Source organism: Schistocerca cancellata, chromosome 3 (genome assembly GCF_023864275.1).
Source record: "Schistocerca cancellata isolate TAMUIC-IGC-003103 chromosome 3, iqSchCanc2.1, whole genome shotgun sequence".
In the NCBI taxonomy this organism is placed as follows: Eukaryota; Metazoa; Arthropoda; class Insecta; order Orthoptera; family Acrididae; genus Schistocerca; species Schistocerca cancellata.
This window is the reverse complement of record NC_064628.1, coordinates 659,837,405-659,860,875: the sequence shown is the minus strand read 5'-3', so window position 1 is coordinate 659,860,875 and position 23,471 is coordinate 659,837,405. Positions and strand designations below refer to the sequence as shown.

General features: G+C 39.1%; 1 protein-coding gene across 1 annotated transcript in view; it reads right to left on the bottom strand.

The window, feature by feature from the left end:
- LOC126175632 (WD repeat-containing protein 75) overlaps positions 1-20,019 on the bottom strand; it is a 193,461-nt gene extending 173,442 nt beyond the window's left edge. Inside the window, exons 1-5 of the mRNA XM_049922518.1 lie at positions 19,848-20,019; positions 13,726-13,927; positions 4,848-5,032; positions 4,639-4,755; positions 69-256 (exon numbers count right to left, since the gene is read on the bottom strand). Of these exons, the coding sequence (XP_049778475.1) occupies positions 69-256; positions 4,639-4,755; positions 4,848-5,032; positions 13,726-13,927; positions 19,848-19,933 (778 nt within the window). The 5' untranslated portion in view covers positions 19,934-20,019. The remainder of the gene's footprint in view (positions 1-68; positions 257-4,638; positions 4,756-4,847; positions 5,033-13,725; positions 13,928-19,847) is intronic.
- Between the last annotated feature and the right edge of the window lie 3,452 nt (positions 20,020-23,471).

Genomic DNA, 23,471 nt, shown 5'->3' with positions numbered 1-23,471 from the left:
CAATGCAATAATCTGATAAAATACAAATGAAGAAATCTGTTATTACAAGACAATAGAGTGAAACATACCTGCACTTGAAAATGTCACATCTCTTACAGGTAGTGTATGCCAGTGATACACTCCATAAACTGGTTTGGATCCTGGATTGAAACCCCTCCAGATGAGCAAACGACCTGAATTGTCACCAGTTGCAACACACGCCTCTGTTGGATGACATGCAACACATGTGAACCAACGTTGTCCACCAAGGAATTGTCTGCAAATATGACAATGCAATAAAGATATGAGCAACGAAACATTATTTAATATTATGTATAGCCTACACATGATAATACAGGTAGGTGTAAAGGCAGTGAGCATCAAAAGTGTATTACTCCCCTTACCTAGTCGGTAAACAGGTTTCCTATCTCATATTCATACATGCTACTAGTCATCCAACCAGGCCCAGGAAACAGTTGCAGAGAAGCATCTCCCTCCCCATTCAATATCATCTTGGACCAGGTCAACTTAATAGGTTTTTCACCAGGGTTTCCAATACTTATGAACATGTCCAAAAACGATGTACATGCTACCCACAATCCTTGCCACCTCCCAAAATGTTATTTCACTGTCTATCCTATCTACATAACATCATAGTCCAAGCATATACACAGACACACTCCCAAACCCTTGCCACATGTGTCATACCTGTGGAAGACTCAGGTGCAAGACCTGTATGATACACCTAACCAGCAAATCTTAGCCCACCACTGCCACAGACTTGTTCTATACTATCAGTGGTACCGATACTTGTGAAAGCAATCATGTCGTATACCAGATCTGCTGAAATTTGCGCACAGAAATTAGTACAAACAAGTCCACCAACTAGCTGCCCACACAAATCAATAGCAATTGCCAAATTGAGGCCAAGAATAGATTTGACCACCCAGTGACAGATGATGCTGTTGGGTACTGCATGCTCTATTGTAATGATTGCTTCACATCTTGTGCCATCTGGATCCTTTCCGCCCACATTAGCTCCTCTCAATTACACAGGTGGGAACTGTTCCTGTTACACATCTGCAACCCATAATCCTCTGCCCTCAATCTCCACTAGCCTCTGCCCCACACCCACCCTACCACAATCATAATTTCACTCATTCTGCTCTCACACCCTACTCTCTAGTCTCTCTCTTCCCCTGTTTTTTAACTATCCCCCATGCACTCCTCCATTTCACTGTGTGCTGCACACAGTTCCCCTGTGTCTATCCCATATGACTACTGGCTCTCCCTTCCATCTATCAGCCGCCCTCCTCAGACTTTCCTCCTGCTCCTCGCCCCCTTTCTCCTCATGCCCACTTCACCACCCCAGCAGAGCTGAAGTGCTGCACAATGAAGTCAGCTAGAGCAATGTAGTGGTACAGGTGTAGGTGCATGTATATGTGTGTGCTTTATAACTCTGAAGAAGGATTCGTCCAAATGTAAACAATGTCTCAGTCATGGTTATGTGCTTATCAACAACTAAATGCTTCAGCCATATGGTGATGTGTTGTGTTATCTTTCCTCCTTAACCTATTGAATTTATGTTCTGAGGTGTGTGTGACCTTTACTGCAACGATGTTACCCATTTTGCTGTCATATCTGACAGTTAGAAAGTTCTTTTTATTTATTTTTAATTGCAAATAACCATACAAAATACCTATGTGGTAGTACATGATTGCATTGTGGTTGCTAATTGCAAACTGTGATTAAAGGTTCAGTGAAAAGGCTCTAAACTATTGTCTTTTTATGTTGTTGCTGACAACATAACTTCAGTAATCATGGACCTGAATTGTTACTATTTATTTTCCTGTATTTTCCAAGAGGATGCAAAACTCCATTCAAAACTCATTTCCTGGCAAGAAGGTCACAGGATGTGATAATTACACAAGTTGTAAGTTCTCAGTACAAACGCTTACTTAACATGAAGAATGCTGGGAATGTGTAGGTGGTAGTGAGACTAATCAAAAAAAGGGAGTCAATGTAAGGTCACAGTTGATTTTATAATTAGAGCCAATCAATTACAAACACCTATAGTTAAAGAGATCTGGGAGAAATTGGAGGTAGCTTTAGACAACAGCAGATCAGAAGGAGATGGTAAACAAAAGGATCTGGTCTTTTCTGCATATGTTGGCCATTGTTTGATGTTGATATAATATATAGTGTACATGTAATAAATGTTTCTGCAGCAGCTGGTAATGCAACTGTCCCATTCAATTTTTGTGCTTGTGTGCATGAGATAAGCTCCTCTCTTTTATTATTTTATGAAATGGTGCTTATGTTTCACCAAGGTTTCCAAATTGTTTGTTAATTAATTGTTTACCAGATTGTGCTGTTAACAAAACTTGTGTTTTCTGTGAGATCAAAATGCCAAGAATAAGGTGGTTTGGGCCAAAAGAAAAATTCAGAGGCAACAATTATGTCAGTGTGCACAATACCTTGTGTGAAACTGTATATGCTACACAGATGAATGGCCTTACTGAATTCGCCCTTTCCAATAATTTGGAAATGTCAAAGTATTGAAAGCTTTAAACAAAATCATGTCAAATATTCTTAAAATAAGAACTAATATGAGTAAGATTCATGATGGTGGTGATGATGATTATGAGGACGAGGAGGAAGAGGAGTGACTTTGAACACTCCAAGTTGGCCTATTTACCAGAAACACAGAAGACAACAGTAGCTGTAGTTTAGAAACAAAGAAGGATCAGTGCAGATTTGCTGAAAACAGAGCTTTTACAGGAAGATAAACATTTGGAAAGTTCAGCAATCTTCACAGAGAAAAGGCCTGAGCAATGAAAGCAGGTGCCCAGCAAAATATTACAAAAGGCAAATAAGAGGCTTGCAGTGGTTCAACTGATTGGCCACATTGGCACATAATTGAGAAAAAAAAAAAAAATCTGTGGAACATAAAACTTTCATCATGGGTTTTACAACTTGACCCACGAATACCTGCTGGAGCTATTGCCAGCAATTAAACACTTCCTCTCAAGTTTTCATTCCAGTGGAGCTATTTGATAATACACAAATAAGGTAATTGATGTATGCTGATACATAGTTTTCACATTAGGATGGTGACAGCAAAGAGACATAAGAGGGCTACGACTTCCTTCACCACCATTCAAGAATGTGATTCTGACAGGATAAGTACGTCAGTATACTCTTATTAAAGGATAAAATACAGAAGAAAGTCACTCAAAAAACACCACCTCAACCTTTTCCTTCTTAGCTTCTCTCATTTTACTGTTATGCATAGAACTAGCCTCACTAACATTATATGGATATGAGAGAGCTTCACCAGAATATTTCACCAGAGTGTCTTTCCCATTTTTTTCCACTGGGTTAGTCTTGCTTTCATAATACTTTCTTCAATGCAGTTTCATTTTCCCTCAACTCATTACCAATCTAATATGATCATAAGTATTTTCTCTCATCTACCAACAAATAAACAATAAACTTTGATGTTTTTATAATACTATGCAGAACTGATACACAATGTGAAATATAAAGTACTTCTGTGAACCCCTCAATTTCAACTAAATGGAACATATGTGGCATCACTTCTACTGTCATGTTTGAAGTGTGAATTTCCTGCCACACACATTTTCGACAAGTGTGTCAAGTACTGCAAACAGCTTGGCTCCAGAAGCCAGTGGAGGCCGTCACCATCTGACTGAGTCATTTCCAATTTGCCTATCATTATGGGTCATCATGTTGAAATTTTGCAGTAGAAGAATACAGCTTCTTGTGCTGGTTAACATTAAATTGGTTTACTTGTTACTTGAATTTGTAAAATCACTTTAAATTCTCTACTACAATCATAAACCCTACCTACTATGAAGTCATCAAAGTATTTTGCATAAAAGGGATCATCAATGTTGCTGAACAACTGGAGATACATTTTCAGTCTGAGAAAATTTAACACTGTACTTGCAAGGAAAACCAATAATAGTTTAGCAAATGTCGTGATAAGTCCAAAAATCTGGTTGATGCCCACAACTGGCCCCATTCAAGAAATGAAAAAAATGTACCCACAGAGCACCTATTTTTACACGCAAGTCAAACTGCGTATATTCACATTATTGCATCATAAGCAGCCCAGTCCACCTCTGAAGAACACAAACAACTGAGAAAGTTGTACACATCAAGGGATTACTGAAGGGAGTTTATGCTTGGAAGCATCACTTCAGTGTTACTTTTTGTCATTTTTCTGCATAGAGCATCATTCATTTGAACAAAAAGTTTACCATTTTATCAGTACTGGAGCTGGAATGAGTTGTGGCTGGAAGTTTCACTGGGCAAATTCTGCATCAAAAGAAACTACTGTTATACATTAGTATAGATGTCAGTACAAAACTAACAGTTCAGGAATCACTGATTACACTCGAATGACTACATTCAAACCTCCATAATAATAAAAGTCTGTTGGAAGTGTGATTTTTTTATAGTTAATGCATAAATATTCATACTCAAAAATACAGCCTTCTGGATGGTGCAGAAAGATATTTTGGCCATGAATGAATGTCTATTAGAATTATCTGAAGTTGTGCAGCAATATTCCCATAATTTTAATGAAGTCATAATAACTTTACAATGGTGGTAGAAAATTATGTTACTGACCTCATTTGGTGACCATCTTCTGAGGAAATTACAAATAGCTCATTCTGTTTTATGCCAGCAATACAGATACCCGTATTGCTTCCTCCGATAGCAGTGCTGTGCGAATGGCTGTCAACTCTAGAAAATATTTTTGAAAATAACCAATACAGACAACAGCTAATGAAATGGAAACATATAATTAATACAGAAGACAGTAAATAAAAAATTACCTGCACTGTCCAAAGTTTGTTTTTGAGATCTTGCCTGTTGTAAAATTAAAAATGTCAACAACTGCATTTTTCTCCTTTTCATACCCCCATACTAAGAACACTTTAATCCTCTTTTCTATTGTTCTTGCAACATAAAAATTCACAATCAACTTGGGTTTGTTGTTCTTATAATTTAAATCCAGTTGCTACGGGGACAAAAATAATTATTAGTTCCACTGAACTAATGTTCTTGTACAACAGCATAAAAATAAATTTCACAATAATACTAACCAGCATAAATATGTAATGACGTGAACACTACAGTTTTTAAAAGCCATGTATCAGTAAGCAGTGTACTTTCCAGTGTTGCTCAAGATTTTGTAATTTCTTCATAGTGAACACAAAATTACTAAGATTTGTTTTGAAGAACATCCACAACTGAGTGTCATAGTGGAGCTGGATAATCAACAACTTCAGCTGTAAATACTTTTATTGGTTCAAGATCACGGTCATTACAGGCAGTTATATGACATCTTCAGACTAAAAGATTGCAAAAGGGAAAATGAAGAAGCTACAATAAGAAATTGTATAAGACTTAAGACTTCTTGTTATAATAATAGTGGGATTCACTGTCCAACTATAAATATCAGGATGATATGGTCTGGTCAGTCAGAAGGAAAATATAAGTGTCACACCCACCCGATAGTCATAAAATAACCTAGGGAAAGTAAGCAGTCAAAGGAAGAAAAAGGGAGAGAAATACTAAAAGAATATCACTGAACAACATAAATACATAACTGAGTAGAAGATGGTTACATGTACATGGTCACAGTATAAAATAAAGTGAAATCAATGTACTAGGGCATAAATAGCGGGAGTGCCCAATCATCTGTTAAAAATGGTGTAAATTATAAAATTTTACAAATAATAAAGCCACAAATGAACCAATAGCAGCAAGCTGGTTAAAAATAAAATAAGCATAACAATGTTAAGTATCCATGCAGGAAAAATAGGACCAATTAGGTGGCTGAACTAACAAAGCTATTTACAACTGAAGCAGTTGATTATCTGACACCACCAGAACATTAATAGTTACCAGCAGGTACTGGCTGATCACAGAAAAATCCAATATAAATTAAGAAAAAACACATGCCTTGAGCAGTTTAGAGAAACTACAGAAAATTTAAATCTAGATTGCCTGATATCAATTTGAATAAGTGTAGTTCTGAATTCAAATTAAATATGCTTAAATATGCCCTTGAGAGAAGAGGTTTTGTTACCAGCAGGTATACAATGATTGCTATGCGTAGTACATAAGAGCCTTGTACATTCTGAAATGAACAAACTGGGAACATCTGAGAAATTTTGGGCCAGACTGACCACATTAATGGAAAACATACAAGGTGGCCATATAGGGATAGATGAGAAGGGGTCTGAGTTAACAACAGAGATAAGAACTAAGAAGATATCTGCATTAAAACAAAAAGTATGATGTTTCAGATGATCACAATCAAGCATTTCCATGGGGACAGACAATGACTACACAGGTTCCAACACAAAGAACAACTTGACAAAATAGGAAAATGAAACCAGAATGGAGATTGGAATAATAAAGTGCTGCAATGGAAGAGGTGAGATAAACACAATGAATGGAAAATTATGAACAGTTCTAAAAACACACCACTATGGAATGGAAATGAAACGTCTGAAAAAACTCAATTTAGAAAGGAAAAAAGAAAATGAGTGACAAAAACCAAAGATGAAGACAGGAACTTCTGTGCAAATTTTAATCATTTTTGGAGAAAAGAAAAGTAAAGGTAGCATTAGAGGGAAAACACACAACATAACTCTCGGAAACAAACATTCGCAGATAAACTAAATGGTGAAAAATTGCATTATGTACTGAGTTGTTATCAGCCTCCCAGTTAGTCTTCCTCTTAAATGTCTGATCCTTATGAAGATCCTCATCCTCACTTGTTGTTGTTGTTGTTGTTGTTGTGGTCTTCAGTCCAGAGACTGGTTTGATGCAGCTCTCCATGCTACTCTATACTGTGTGAGCTTCTTAGTCTCCCAGTACCTACTGCAACCTACATCCTTCTGAATCTGTTTAGTGTATTCATCTCTTGGTCTCCCTCTACAATTTTTACCCTCCACACTGCCCTCCAATACTAAATTGGTGATCCCTTGATGCCTCAGAATATGCCCTACCAACTGATCCCTTCTTCTAGTCAAGTTGTGCCACAAATTTCTCTTCTCTCCAATTCTATTCAATACCTCCTCATTAGTTATGTGATCTACCCATCTAATCTTCAGCATTCTTCTGTAGCACCACATTTCGAAAGCTTCTATTCTCTTCTTGTCCAAACTATTTATCGTCCACGTTTCACTTCCATACATGGCTACACTCCATACAAATACTTTCAGAAACTACTTCCTGACATTTACATCTATAATCGATGTTAACAAATTTCTCTTCTTCAGAAACGCTTTCCATGCCATTGCCAGTCGGCATTTTATATCCTCTCTAATTCGACCATCATCAGTTATTTTGCACCCCAAATAGCATAACTCATTTACTACTTTAAGCATCTCACTTCCTAATCTAATTCCCACAGCATCACCAGATTTAATTCGACTACATTCCATTATCCTTGTTTTGCTTTTGTTTATGTTCATCTTATATCCTACTTTCAAGACACAGTCCATTCCATTCAGCTGCTCTTCCAGGTCCTTCGCTATCTCTGACAGAATTACAATGTCATCGGCGAACCTCAAAGTTTTTATTTCTTATCCATGGATTTTAATTCCTACTCCGAATTTTTCTTTTGTTTCCTTTACTGCTTGCTCAATATACAGATTGAATAGCATCGGGGAGAGGCTACAACCCTGTCTCACTCCCTTCCCAACCACTGCTTCCCTTTCATGCCCCTCGACTCTTATAACTGCCATCTGGTTTCTGAACAAATTGCAAATAGCCTTTTACTCCCTGTGTTTTATCCCTGCCACCTTCAGAATTTGAAAGAGAGTATTCCAGTCAACATTGTCAAAAGCTTTCTCTAAGTCTACAAATGCTAGAAACGTAGGTTTGCCTTTCCCTAATCTATTTTCTAAGATAAGTTGTAGGGTCAGTATGCCTCACGTGTTCCAACATTTCTACAAAATCCAAACTGATCTTACCTGAGGTCGCTTCTACCAGTTTTTCCATTCGTCTGCAAAGAATTCGTGTTAGTATTTTGCAGCCGTGGCTTATTAAACTGATTGTTCGGTAATTTTCACATCTGTCAACACCTGCTTTCTTAGGGATTGGAATTATTATATTCTTCTTGAAGTCTGAGGGTATTTCGCCTGTCTCATATATCTTGCTCACTAGATGGTAGAGTTTTGTTAGGCCTGGCACTCCCAAGGCTGTCAGTAGTTCTAATTGAATGTTGTCTACTCCCGGGGCATTTTTTGACTTAGGTCTATCAGTGCTCAGTCAAACTCTTCAAACAGTATCATGTCTCCAATTTCATCTTCATCTACATTCTCTACCATTTCTATAATATTGTCCTCAAGAACATCGCCCTTGCATAGATCCTTTATATACTCCTTCCACCTTTCTGCTTTCCTTTCTTTGCTTAGAACTGGGTTTCCATCTGAGCTCTTGACATTCATGCAAGTGGTTCTCTTTTCTCCAAAAGTCTCTTTAATTTTCCTTTAGGCAGTATCTATCTTACCCCTAGTGATATGCGCCTCTACATCCTTACATCTGTCCTCTAGCCATCCCTGCTTAGCCATTTTGCACTTCCTGTCGATCTCATTTTTGAGACATTTGTATTAGTCTTTGCCTGCTTCATTTACTGCCTTTTTGTATTTTCTCCTTTCATCAATTAAATTAAATATCTCTTCTGTTACCCAAGGATTTCTATTAGCCCTCATCTTTTTACCTACTTGATCCTCTGCTACCTTCACTATTTCATCTCTCGAAGCTACCCATTCTTCTACTACTGTATTTCTTTCCCCATTCTTGTCAATTGTTCCCTAATGCTCTCCCTGAAGCTCTCTACAACCTCTGGTTGTTTCAGTTTATCCAGGTCCCATCTCCTCAAATTCCCACCTTTTTGCAGTTTCTTCAGTTTAATCTACAGTTCATAACCAGCAGATTGTTGTCGTCAGAGTCCACATATCCCCCTGGAAATGTCTTACAATTTAAAACCTGTTTCCTGAATCTCTGTCTTACCATTATATAATCTATCTGAGACCTTCCAGTATCTCCAGGCTTCTTCCATGTGTACAATCTTCTTTCATGATTCTTGAACCAAGTGTTAGCTATGATTTAGTTATGCTCTGTGTAAAATTCTACCAGGTGGCTTCCTCTTTCATTCCTTACTCCCATTCCATATTCACTTACTACATTTCCTTCTCTTGCTTTTCCTACTATCGAGTTCCAGTCACTCATGACTATTAAATTTTTGCCTCCCTTCACTATCTAATAATTTCTTTATCTCATCATACATTTCATCAATCTCTTCATCATCTGCAGAGCTAGTTGGCACATAAACTTGTACTACTGTGGTAGGCATGGGCTTCACATCTATCTTGGCCACAATAAAGCGTTCAGTATGCTGTTTGTAGTAGCTTACCACAATTCCTATTTTCCTATTCATTTTTAAACCTATTCCTGCATGACCCATATTTGATTTTGTACTTATAACCCTGTATTCACCTGACCAGAAGTCTTGTTCCTCCTGCCATTGAACTTCACTAATTCCCACTATATCTAACTTTAAACTATCCATTTCCCTTTTTAAATTTTATAACCTACCTGCCCGATTAAGGGATCTGACATTCCACGCTTCGATCCGTAGAATGTCAGTTTTCTTTCTGCTGATAACAACGTCCTCCTGAGTAGTCCCCGCCCAGAGATTTGAATGGGGGACTATTTTACCTCCGGAATATTTTACCCAAGAGGACGCTATCATTATTTAATCATACAGTAAAGCTCCATGCTCTCGTGAAAAATTACGGCTGTAGTTTCCCCTTGTTTTCAGCCGTTTGCAGTACCAGCACAGCAAGACCATTTTGGTTAGTGCTACAAGGCCAGATCAGTCAATCATCCAGACTGTTGCCTCTGCAACTACTGAAAAGGCTGCTGCCCCTCTTCAGTAACCACACATTTGTCTGGCCTCTCAACAGATACCTCTCCATTGTGGTTGAACCTACAGTACAGCTATCTGTATCGGTGAGGCATGCAAGCCTCCCCACCAACGGCAAGGTCCATGGTTCATGGTGTGTGTGTGTGTGGGGGGGGGGGGGGGGGCATCCTCACTTATAAGTAAATTATAGTTGACCTTGTCAATTTGATGAAGACGAGAAAGTGAAAGAAAAAAAAAATCTTTGACAGAGAGCACAAAATGTCAGAGGCAGCTTGTTATTGGTCAGCATTCTGTAAGTCTGTAGGAAGATAGTAGTTCGACTGGTTTCAGTTCTCTCTTGCACTATGTGGTGACCATGGAAGTTGTTCACAGACAAATTTCTCACACCAAAAATAAATAGTTATGCTTTCAACCTCAAGTACATTTTTAAGTAACTATTATTCTGACTGGTCGAACAAAATTAATTAAACATAAAAAAGGGCAAAGAAATATAACTAAACTGATCCAAAACAAGTAAAGCACAACTTCATAGAACCACTAACAGACTTCACATGATTTTTACCTAACACCCACAGAATGAGCGATTGCATGCCTGTAAAATGTAAAGTTGTCAAATATCCAGAAATCTGGGGGGGGGGGGGGGGGGGGGGGGAGCAGACTTGCCTTTCAAAGACATCTGACACTGTGCTGCTTGAGACTTTCCCAATGGCAGTTGCGACTGTGGCTAGCTCTTGTGGATGGCTAATTTGGACTCTGATTCACTAAAAAAGTGCAGGTGCCAAGAGGCAAGGTTATAATGCCATCACAGGAGACAGTGACACCCAATGTCCTCTGTCGGAGACGTGACCGTAGACTCCACGTGTGTGGCGCAGGAAAGTTTGACATCAAATCACAGCCTCAGTGAATGGCACAGATGCACTGTTGGTACCAGGCTTTACTGTTCTGCTTTTGGTTCCCCACTGGTGTTATATCATTGAATTCATTTGTCTACAGCCGACGATTCCTTAGTGCCAGCAGTGCTAGTTCCCATGCTTTGCAGAGTTGGAAATGTGAGTCTCTGTTAATCAAGTTGTTAGCTATACATATTTTCGCTGCTTCTATAGTGACAGAGTTCCAGTAGGGGGCTCTCGTTAAATCATCACATGTTCCGTGTCAAGACAGAGTTCAGCAACAGCAGGTTTTTCTGGCTGAGTTAATCTTTAAAAGGTGTCTTTAAAAGTGTGACACATCTGGCCAATGTATGATTTTCCACAATGACAAAGTAAGTCATGTATTACTGGTCTCCTTAGATTTAGGTTATCTTGCACTTGAGCTACAGAGTGGAAGACAGAGTTCACACACTGTTTCTTGAACAGCCTGCTGATCTCACTGCCAGCATAAGGCAGGAAAACCATTCCAGGGGATTTCTAGGTTTCTTCTGGCTGTTTTTGAGATCTAATGTATGCTGGTCAAAATGTATTGTGAATCTGTTTATCAGAGTACCTGAACAGAGATGCCCGAGTGATGCTGGCGAGTTCTTCACATCTGGATGACTTGAGACCTATGAACAAGGTTCCATAACATACTTTTGAGTTGGGATGAGTGATGAAAGCCCATATCTTGTAAAAACAGGTTGGTGCGTATTGGTTTATGAAACACTCCATGGCCCAGAGAGCCATCATCTTTTTTGTGAAGCATGGCATCCAGAAATGGGTGATCTCCTTTTTTTCCCCACTTCCATGATGAAGAAAATGCTTTGAGGAAGGGAGTTAAAGTGTTCTAAAAATGAAGGAAGTATCGCTGCCCCTTATGTCTATGCCACAAAAGTATAGTACACATATCTCCAAAAACATTTAAGTTTCAAAACTGATGACCAAAGTGCTTTGTCCTGAAGTTTCCCATAAAAAGGTTAGCTACTTTGAAAAAGAAACTCATAGCAACATTGTCAGTTTGCTTGAAATATTTGTCACTAAATAAAAGTAAGTCAAAGTACACATATATTTGAAAAGATGTTGGATTTGCTCTTGCAGATTAGCTCCTACAAGTTGCAGTGAACTCACCAGAGGAACTTGTGTGAGCAAGAAAACCACATGGAAACTCACTAAAATGCCAGTTGGTTCAAGATACAAGTTCTCAAGTTGCTGTATAAAATCCTCCGGATTTCAAAATACGATGTTCACAAGTTTAGAGCTTAAATGAGAAGCCAGATGTTTTGTTAAGTAGTATTCTAGGACCCCTATACTGCTCACAATGACAGAGAGCAAAACTTCTGGTTTACGTTTCTTTGGTAGACCACAAAGTCTTGGTGAATCTGGTCATGTGGTATGAAACTCTTTTTCAGAAGGTCAGGAAACTTGTTGGTTTTGAAGAGAGAAGATGTCTCTCATTGTATTGCTTCCCCTGGATCGTTCTGGACTGACAATATGCTGAGTCCTGGATTAAATCCATCATCTTGCCAAGATAAGATCTGCAGGCAGGCGAGCAGTGGCATTACCCATGTTAGCAGTTAAATTACTGTTTCTGTGACTGCTTTTAGATATCAGAGCACTTTTCTCTCATCAGTGATGCCCGCACCCAAGCATCACTAAGGAGAGAAAAGTGCTCCAGTCTTTAAGAGACATAAAGACCAGCATATAGAAATGGAGAATTCCAGTGCACTGGTTTTCCAGCCTTATATTGGCTGTGTTTCTTTCAAGACTGCCAGGCACTTTATGAAACACCACATAAAATGTCTATTCCATCCTGCAGTGCGGGTACAGACAATACTGGGTTCTACAAAAGATGACGTAAGACTAAGAAGACTTGGGATATATGAGATCCCTTGTCAGAGTGGAAAACTGTACACTGGTCAGACACGTTGCACCACTAAAGAAAGGTGTGATGAACACAGATGTCACACCCAACCAATTTGATATTAGAGACAGCTTTAATTATGGGGAGACCAAGATCTTCTTGTCCATCTCCACATATTGGTAGTCTGTCACTAAAGAAGCAGTTGAAATACGTAAAACTACTAACTTAACAGTGATACAGGCTTTCAGCTCAGCAAAGCACTGGAACCAGCACTGGTGGCACTAAAGAAATTTCAGCTGCAGATAAACGAATTCAGAGGGATAATACTGTTGGAAAATTACAGTCAGAAAAGCTAAGCTGAGTACCAATAACTTGCTCGTGCGCATTCGCTGTGGTCTGTGGCTTACAGCCAAACATTCTGATGACATGCACTTGGAGTCCATGACTTGCTTCTTTAAGAGGCGGTTCTGAATGTCAACATCTCCTGCAGTGATGTTATAGCCTCACTCTAACAAAAAACCATAGTACCTAAACACAGCCATACCTGAAGGTGATGAGCAGCTGCCTCAGGGAAATATTGTGCAGTTTAGGCAATAATATCCAAAGTGATGCTCAAGAACTTTTCACATACATCTGACACTGTCTACAAGAAAATGAAGACAAACTGAACAGAGATGTTAAGGGGGATGAAACTTTCCTTTGCAATTGCCATTCTGTTTAAAATTGGATTTGGTCTTCCTCTCCCAGCCGGAAATTTTACATTTATTGTTCTGAAATCGAGGATGTGTCCCACTAGTCCATCAGCAAAGGTAAGCGAGACAATAAAAAGCACAGCATCTTGGTAAAAGTCACGTTATACAAACAAAAATTACAATTACTGGAATAAAAAAAAAAGCATAGCTTGAAGTTTGAAGTTAAGAGGAATCAACACTGCTGGTCAAATTACCCTTAACACCAGCATGTGATGCCAACACAGACTTCTCTCCACTCACCAGTTTTCGCTTTTGTTCTGCAGTCCTCCAGTTCCATTCAATTAATTCACCTGTTTGTGAACAGGCAACAATATGATCAGAATTGTCTGGATTCAACACAACACCAACTGCTCTTGACTTCAATCCTTCATAGCTGTCAATCAGTTCACCCGTCTGAACACTATATGAGCGGATGACAGGCCCCCAGACTACAAAGATTATCCTGCAACAGTAACCAAAAACTTAATATAAAAAAGGCCGGAATTGCCAGGGACAGTGGTCATATCTGTGTGTGACTTGCTTGTGTGAATGTGTGTGTATATTTTTCTTTTCTGTAGAAGGCTTCAGCCAAAAGCTTACATGTTACAGTCTCTTTATAGTGTGTGCCTGCAAATCAGTGTGTAATGTTTACAGTGGGTAATACTCTTATCTTTTTCATAATATTGAAGCAACCAGGAAAAGTTAGACAAACAGAGTTGACAACACTTATTGGCAAAGTGTATGCTAACACTGGGACTTACTTTGTTCCTCTACACTTCCAGCAGCATACTCTTAGCACATAAATATACCATCAGTTAACTTCTCCAAACCGATGTTAAACAGTTCTGTCAGAGTGGTGTAAGATAAGTTATCCAAAAGTTCCTGGGGAAGGTTTGCAACCAATACAAACCATTCAAATATTTATAGTTTGTGTACACAAATAAGGAAGGAAGGAAATTTAAGGTTTAACATCCTGTCAGTGTGCACAAGTAGCAGCTTCCCATCATTTCAGTTGTTGACTCGACAAGAGAACTCCCCTACCCCCCTGCCCTCGCCATGCTTATTTGTTTATCTGTGTCCTATTTACATCCATGAATAGTACACCAATCCTATGAGGAGTGGAATCTGGAATTAGCAGGTTCAATTGACACTAACATGGTGATGTTAACTGAAACCTTCAATGCTGCTTTGACAGCTCATTATCAAATGGTCACCCTTCGGCCTAACCCAGACCACAGGCTATGCTATTGTTCCGCATTTAACCACAACTAAGATTTCGTATTCACACTTCTTTGCTTTGTGAATTCACAATCACACAGTCCCATCTAAATCTAACCTATACTTTGGATTATGCTACAGATCAGTCTCTTATGCACGATCCACATTCCAAAATATAATAAAGAGACACAAAATTGTTTTAAGGTTTTTGTTTTCTTTCTGTTTGCACATGTACGACATCACACACCACAACATCTGGTGTCAGTAGGTTCAATTGGCCCCTCTGAGTTACCAAAGTATGAACTCAAAAGTTGCCATTTCAGTCCTAGAAGTAGTTAAAACATAGAACATAGAGCTTTCAGTCTGTAGGATGTAAGTAGGTATTTTTCATATTTGCTGTGAGCCAGAGATGATGATGATCAAAAAATGCATAGTGCTCAGAATAATCTGTGATAGTCATCTATTCTTTTATTTCGTGGTTTTCATAAAAGAAAGACAGCAGCTTCAATTGTGAAACTCCATGAGGGAGAGGGGACACGTGATATTAAAAAAAAACTCCATAGCTAGAATCAATTGAGAGGAGACATTCACACTTGCATTATCAAGAATATTGTGAAATGGTATTTGATTTAACTTGCAATGACTCATTAAGCGCAAGGAAACACACTGCTGTATTTAAGCAACAATAAAAGACTAGATGAGAAGTTTATGGAAAAGGAAATTTCTCACACTATTTTATTCTATATAAAATTAAATTTAGCTTACGTTTCAGAACACGTGTTGGTTGGTGGTAAAGCAACAAAGAATCTGCACTTTGAAGCATGTAGTAATTAACCATTAGAAGACTGCACTGTAGTTACTTCTCTAGATTGTCGCACAGACAGCAAAATGATAGATATCGAAATAGATGACAGAGGGATAGAAAAACAATTAAAATCGCTCAAAAGAGGAAAGGCCACTGGACCTAATGGGATACCAGTTCGATTTTACACAGAGTACGCGAAGGAATTTGCCCCCCCCCCCCCCCCCCCCCCCCCGTTCCCCCCTTCTTTCAGCGGTGTACCGTAGGTCTCTAGAAGAGAGTAGCTTTCCAAAAGGTTGGAAAAGGGCACAGGTCATCCCCGTTTTCAAGAAGAGACGTCGAACAGATGTGCAGAACTATAGATCTATATCTCTAACGCCGATCAGTTGTAGAATTTTGGAACACGTATTATGTTAGAGTATAATGACTTTTCTGGAGACTAGAAATCTACTCTGTAGGAATCAGCATGGGTTTCGAAAAAGACAATCGTGTGAAACCCAGCTCGGACTATTCATCCACGAGACTCAGAGGGCCATAGAAACGGGTTCCCAGATAGATGCCGTGTTTCTTGACTTCCGGAAGGCATTTGATACAGTTCCCCACAGCCGTTTAATGAACAAAGTAAGAGCATATGGACGATCAGACCAATTGTGTGATTGTATTGAAAAGTTCCTAGATAACAGAACGCAGCATGTCATTCTCAATGGAGAGAAGTCTTCTGAAGTAAGAGTGATTTCAGGTGTGCCACAGGGGAGTGTCGTAAGATCGTTGTTATTCACAATATATATAAATAACCTTGTGGATAACATTGGAAGTTCACTGAGGCTTTTTGCGAATGATGCTGTAGTATATCGAGAGGTTGTAACAATGGAAAACTGTACTGAAATGCAGGAGGATCTGCAACGAACTAACGCATGGTGCAGGGAATGGCAATTGAATCTCAATGTAGACAAGTGTAATGTGTTTCGAATACATAGAAAGAAAGATCCTTTGTCATTTAACTACAATATTGCAGATCAGCAACTGGAAGCAGTTAATTCCATAAATTATCTGAGAGTAGGCATTAGGAGCGATTTAAAATTGAATGACCATATAAAATTAATCATCAGTAAAGAAGATGCCAGACTGAGAGTCATTGGAAGAATCCTACGAAATGCAGTCCAAAAACAAAGGAAGGAGGTTACAGTACACTTGTTTGCCCACTGCTTGAATACTGCTCACTGGCGTGGGATCCGTACCAGATTGGGTTGATAGAAGAGAGAGAGAAGATCCAACGGAGAGCAGCACGCTTCGTTACAGGATCATTTAGTAATCGCAAAAGTGTTACGGGAATGATAGATAAGCTCCAGTGGAAGACTCTGCAAGAGAGACACTCAGTAGCTCGGTACGGACTTTTGTTGAAGTTTTGAGAACATACTTTCACCAAGGAGTCAAGCAATATATTGCTCCCTCCTACATATATCTCGCGAAGAGATCATGCAGATAAAATCAGAGAGATTAGAGCCTACACAGAGGCATACCGACAATCTTTCTTTCCAAGACTGGAATAGAAGGGAGAACTGATAGAGGTACCCAAGGTACCCTCCGCGACACACCATCAGGTGGCTTGCAGAGTATGGATGCAGATGTAGCCACCAAAATTGTTGTGCACTTACAGATGATATTCTTCCCTGCCGTAGTTATGTAAATTCTGTGTATTCAATGTATTTATGATTAAATTTCAGATGAAACAAAAGGGATTTGGACATGAAGAGTATCTCAAATTATTATTTTCCTCAAGTTTTACACTGTTGATGTCTTATATAAGGCATATCAAGACAGCCAAGCCACTCGGAAGTAGCCAAAATGCACGCGTACACACACGCCCGCTGGCATGAGGTCTGAAACAGGATACTTAATGAATGCTATAAAGAAAAGTACGTAGCTGCGGTAATACTTAACTTTAATCCATCATTTGTATACAGCATTCTTGATGATACAAGAGAGACTCTCTCTAGAAATGGTTAATGGCACCTTGTTAGGTCGTAGCCATGGACTTAGCTGAAGGCTATTCTAACTATCTATCTGCAAATGAGAGAAAGGCTTCGTCAGTGTAGTCGCTAGCAACGTCGTCGTACAACTGGGACGAGTGCTAGTACGTCTCTCTAGACCTGCCGTGTGGTGGCGCTCGGTCTGCAATTACTGACAGTGGCGACACGCGGGTCCGACATGTACTAATGGACCGCGGCCGATTTAAAGCTACCACCTAGCAAGTGTGGTGTCTGGCGGTGACACCACAACTTTAAATTACTTATTTTAAACAGCACTGGTCCTACAACACTTTTCTGCAGCAGGCTCCACCCTACTGGAATGAGACCTATCCAGTAATAAATCACCAACCCCACTTATTTCTTACCAGATTTTTCATAATTACAGATTTATCAAGTGACAGTTTTTACACGTCTAAGAAATATTACCAACAGACCACTGTGGCTCATGACTAGTGAGAACAATCAAGCATTGAATAACTGTTGCTTCTGACGTGAATCACAGATTCTGCAATGTTTGGTGCCTACAGTGTCTTGCTGCCACAGTATTTAGAGATATGAATTACATGACATTTATTGCTTGTTTTATATTCGCAATTACTTGTCTACAACATTATTTTTACACACATTACTTTCTAATCCATAAACTACCAAACAAACATTCAACATTACTTGAGTTATAAATAAAGGCATAAATTATTATTCAAATACAATACAATTAATAATAATATGGTAATGTATGACACAACTGGCTACTATTAAGTTATGGACCCCATAAAAAGCACTCCAAAACGGTTATAGTTCTAAAAGCCTAAGCCTAGCATGGAACAATGGTAACAATAGATTATACACAAATTTATGGGTAACAATTTTTATGTCATTGCACATAACTGGTCGATGACTCTCAGCAGCCACACTAGGGAATTTCCATCACATTTGTAGGCTACCGTGAATCTCACAACACAAACAGATGTGTGGGTCTGGAATAATACCATGACTTGCCTGCTTGGGCCGCTGAAGAAGGGAAACACATATTTCTTCACTGCACTGGATGTACATTGTTGGTGTGTGTTGCAGCAACACGGCGAGAGGTCTCATTCTGCCAATGTTTGCAGTAGGCAGAGCAGTGTTACTCCTGGCGTCATGGTGTGGGGAACAGAGAGTTACGATTACAGGTCGTGGCTGGAAGTGATTCAGAGAACTCTGACAGCACACTGGAATGTCAAAGACATCCTACATCCTCATCCGTAATCTCTCATGCAAATGAATTGTGGTGCCCTTTTTCGGCATGACAATGCTCTTTCATACACGGCACCTGTCTGTACGAACTGTTTGTGTGATGTTAAGATATTCCTGTGGCCAGCAAGATCCCCAAATCCATCCTCTTGTATGGCACCAGCTCAAATGTGAAATCCGACGTGTATGCAAAAAAGATTATTGATTCATCAACAGTTGTGTGGTTTCTTCATTTTACAAAACAAATGTGGAATGTTAACTGATACCAATCCTGTGTCATTGGTGTCCTGGGGCCAATAACACATAACTTTCTCTGACTAGAATGTAACAACAACTGCAAAATACAACATGGTGTTGTTCATAACTACCCATTCCTCTACAAAAATTGCATTTATCACTTAGTCACCAAATATACCTCTAAGGAAGCTGGAAGTAACCTGAAGTAGACTTGGTACACCCAACATTATAATGTGTATTGTGAAAAATAAGATAACAACAATAATGGTGGAACTTCCTGTCAAATTAAAGTTGTATGCCTGACCAAGATTCCAACCCTGGTGGGACACAGTTTAATCCGCCAGAACATTTCAAAACAGTACGCACTGTCATACAGAGTGAAAAACTCATTCTGGAAACAATAATAATGTGTGTCTCGCTTTAAAATTCCTAATAGTATGCAGGAAATAAGCCGACAAGAATCTCGTGACATCAGAAAAATGAAAAATAATTTTTAAATTCCACTCATTCTGATCGATGTGCAAGTTTCATGTATACAGAACACTAATAAAGTAAGAACTACTACGTGGAAAAGGATTCCAATAATTCCTGCAGAGAGAGGGTGGTACTTCGCTCAGCGTATGATAGTGAAACCATGGTTGGGGTGACAGGCTGATCTTTGCTGTAGATCGTCGTCAATATGCAACGCTGGCAATATTTGTTCCATGTCTAATACATAACTTTATAACGGCATGTGAAAACAGCTTGATAACTGATTAAGACATATCTAATTTCGGTATGAAACCGTCAATGTCACATTCGAAGGACTGATGGCACAGGGTATGTTACGAGTAACCCATCAAACAAACACACAAATTTCTTACCGTCCATCTTTCGAAAATACGGGTTGGCGATCGATTACACTACCACCACCCTTCCGACTCACAATTAATTCACATTCTTTTTCCATGGTGCCCAGGTCGATTCTCAACCACAACAATGCTACCCACGTGTTATAAGTTTGTAAACATACCAAAGATGTAACGATGCAAACAAAAACGTATGACTCCAGCAATCTTTGGACATTCATCAGTGTAAGTTGTCTCTGGAATGAGTAGGGAAGCGGTTATCTCATGGCCATGGGTTATCTACAGGTACGGCCCATAGAGTAAATATCTCTGGAGTGAGCATTGCGTTCTGCGCATGTTGTCAACGTTAAACGAGGATTGTCACGTGTTTTCGGAACTTCGCTGTGCGTGTGTGCTTTCTGCAGCGTTTGAAGTTTACAACATCCATACATTGCAAAATGTCTACGGATGGCTAATCAAATAAATAAATAAAAATAATATCCAGAGTTTTTGTTGTGTTTCACCGTTTGTTGATAGTGTAATAGCGATGGTGAATTACTGTTGTTGCTACAGATTCACAGAAAAATATGTGAAAGGAGGGATAGTAACTTTTCATGGGTACATACCATGTAGCTCTAATTATAGTTTTCATATTAGTAAGAGACAATGTATACCTTTAAAAATTTCGAGACGCATTATAATTACGGCTTGATTCTGCAGACCTATTTTTCTACGATTTTATGACAATATAATAGATATTACGGCTCGAACAAAAGCTTACAAACAATCGCTTCCTCTCGTAAATTTGCTAGTGGAACAGGAAAGGGAATGGTTGGTTGTTTCAGCAAATACTATCCTCCATGCATTTATCAGTGACTTGTAGATTATGTATGTAGATTACTCAGTCTATTATTTATTTAATGAACTGGGAGCAAGTACCTAAAATGCTTAAATAAATACTTCAAAGTGTCACCAGTAAGAAAAATTGTGCTTTAGGTCGCAAAAACTAGAAAATAAATACGCAGAAATAGTAGAAAAAAGGACGAATTAGCAGGGATATAAACGCTAGTGTGTGGCAAATTCGGTGTTTTTCAGACACTTGCAAAAGTACTAGCGTACTGTCAAGTTGTTTTGCAAGACTATCACTGCAAAAATGTACGTCAAGCTCTGTAATACTATAAAGTGCCGTATCATACCGAAAACTACCAAAAATCGAGTGCATCTGAACTGTGACACCTATCGCAAAGAAGCAGGATGTAATATCACTTGTCCATAAAAGTTAAGTAGCTGGTTTATTCCCGGTATCAAATGGATACTGTTAAAATGTCTGCACAACATATATAAATAATCCAAGACATGTAGGAAAAGAATCCGTCTGTACTAGGGATGTAGTGACATTCTAAATATACAGGGCGCTATACGGACAACCACACGACGTCACGTGAACAGGTGACCAGGCCGGCAATGTATGTTGACAACACAAAATCTGTTCTGCGCATTTGAATGCTCACTCCAGAGATATTTACTCTATGGTACGGTCACACGCAACAAACTGTATGCGCGAATATCCCCAAATCACAACTGAACTTTGTATGAACGGGAGATATGTGCAGATATGAGATGCATGCAAACATAGAAGCTCGAGTTGAAAATGTGAGTGAAATTGCTCAAATGTGTGGGTTCAAATCATATATGCATAGATTAGTTGGAGCGTGTGGACAGGAAATCGCCACAAGTCTGGCGATAAAATGTATCTGAGTCGCTGTTTGTTCAGTCCTGTGTTTCTCATCTGTATGTACAGACTGAATTTTAAAATGGCACATAAACGTCAGTGTTCTAGATTGTTTACTGCCGAATTCAAAGTACTGGTTTGGAGTCATACATGTTTACGGAAAATCACTAGCAGAGAATAAAGCGTTAGGGATAAAAGGCCAGTTGCTGATTGTTCTTTAACATAGGAATTACGAGCGGTAAAACCCACGGCAAACAGGAAAACGGTATATAATAAAAAGAAACGTTGCGTACTATTAACCGCAAACGCTGAACAAAGTAACCAAACCTATTCGATTTGGTGCTGGGGTTTATTAGGAAACTTTCACGTGGTACCGGTATGGCCCTACTCGTAATCTAATGTGAGTCGTAACAGGGTAGCAAAACAAAGCAGCCTCTATTTGTTGTAACGAAGAGAACAGTCAGAATAGTGTGTTAAGCTGATAGTGGATCTTGGAACAGTGCCTTCAGGAACATAAGTATTATTACAACTTTTTATTTCTTAATATAATATGTGGTTCATAACAAGAGTGATTAAGTGGTAGCCGGCCGCGGTGGCCGAGCGGTTCTAGGCGCTTCAGTCCGGAACTGCGCGACTGCTACGGTCGCAGGTTCGAATCCTGCTTCGGGCATGGATGTGTGTGACGTCCTTAGGTTGGTTAGGTTTAAGTAGTTCTAAGTTCTAGGGGACTGATGACCTCCGATGTTAAGTCCCATAGTGCTCAGAGCCATTTGAACCATTTGATTAAGAGGTAAACTGTAGAATTCACTGCCAGAATACTAAAAGTAAAACTTTCCAGATATACGATGAATCCCTATCTAGAGTTCAGGATGGAATTTTATTTTCTGGTCCATAAGTTGCTGGTAGACTTCAGGCAGGTGATTGAAAATCTCGATTTAAGAACAAATTGAACTACAGCTCACTGGCCACATATATAGCTTCTAAAAAAATACTGAAACTGCAAAAATATGATCTGTAATTTATCAGAATTTAGGTACTATACACTATTTTCCATTCCTTCACGAAAGCATCCTTCAGGAAGGCGTAAATGGATCATGTATGTTGCAAATGATTTCACTCAATGCTTGTTTCGAGATTGCAGTGGCAAATTCTTGTAACTCTTATCTCCAGGAATCTTAACGTCGCCGCTTATGTGGAGAAATTTCTCTCCTAATACAAGTTTTTTTCCGTATTATACTGGGAGTTATGAGTGTCACAAGATAATCAAATGTTTCTAAATCCATCCTGAAATAATTACTCGAGTCATCGAGTTCGTTCTGCAACTTGTGAAACAACAACAACTGCCTTTGCTTAAGCAGCGACTGTTAGATCATTTTCATCTGTCTTTCTGTTTCAGGTACTTTTTTTTGTTTGTTTTTTGACACACAAGTTGCGAACACAGACCATAACAGATTTTCCTCCATTTCTGAAGAAACGAAATAAACTTTGAGGTTACTGTAAGACAGTCTTTTGCTTTCCCCCGAAATTTGTTTCTACAGATAGCGCGCGAACAGTAGATTGAAACTTGCGTCACGTGAACATACCACAGCAGCGAACTGTTGCATGGACAGATATTTGCACAGATTTGTGCCCAAACAGATCGTTGCGTATGGACAGGCCCACTTTTCAGGACTGGTAAACATGACGTCGCCATATTGGATTCCATAATTTCGTATCGTGCCTTGCGTGTTATGAAAGTGTGCCGAGTGAACTGTAAATGTCAATTTACAAATTGATCATGAGAGACGCAAGTACGAATAAATATTCAGAACACGTTGATCATCTGATAAAACAAACTACCACTGAGAATAAAAAGCATAGAAAAAGACTGCCACATTTGCTAAAGAGTTATAAGGCAAATTCGTCTGAGCCATCTATAGAGCATAAAA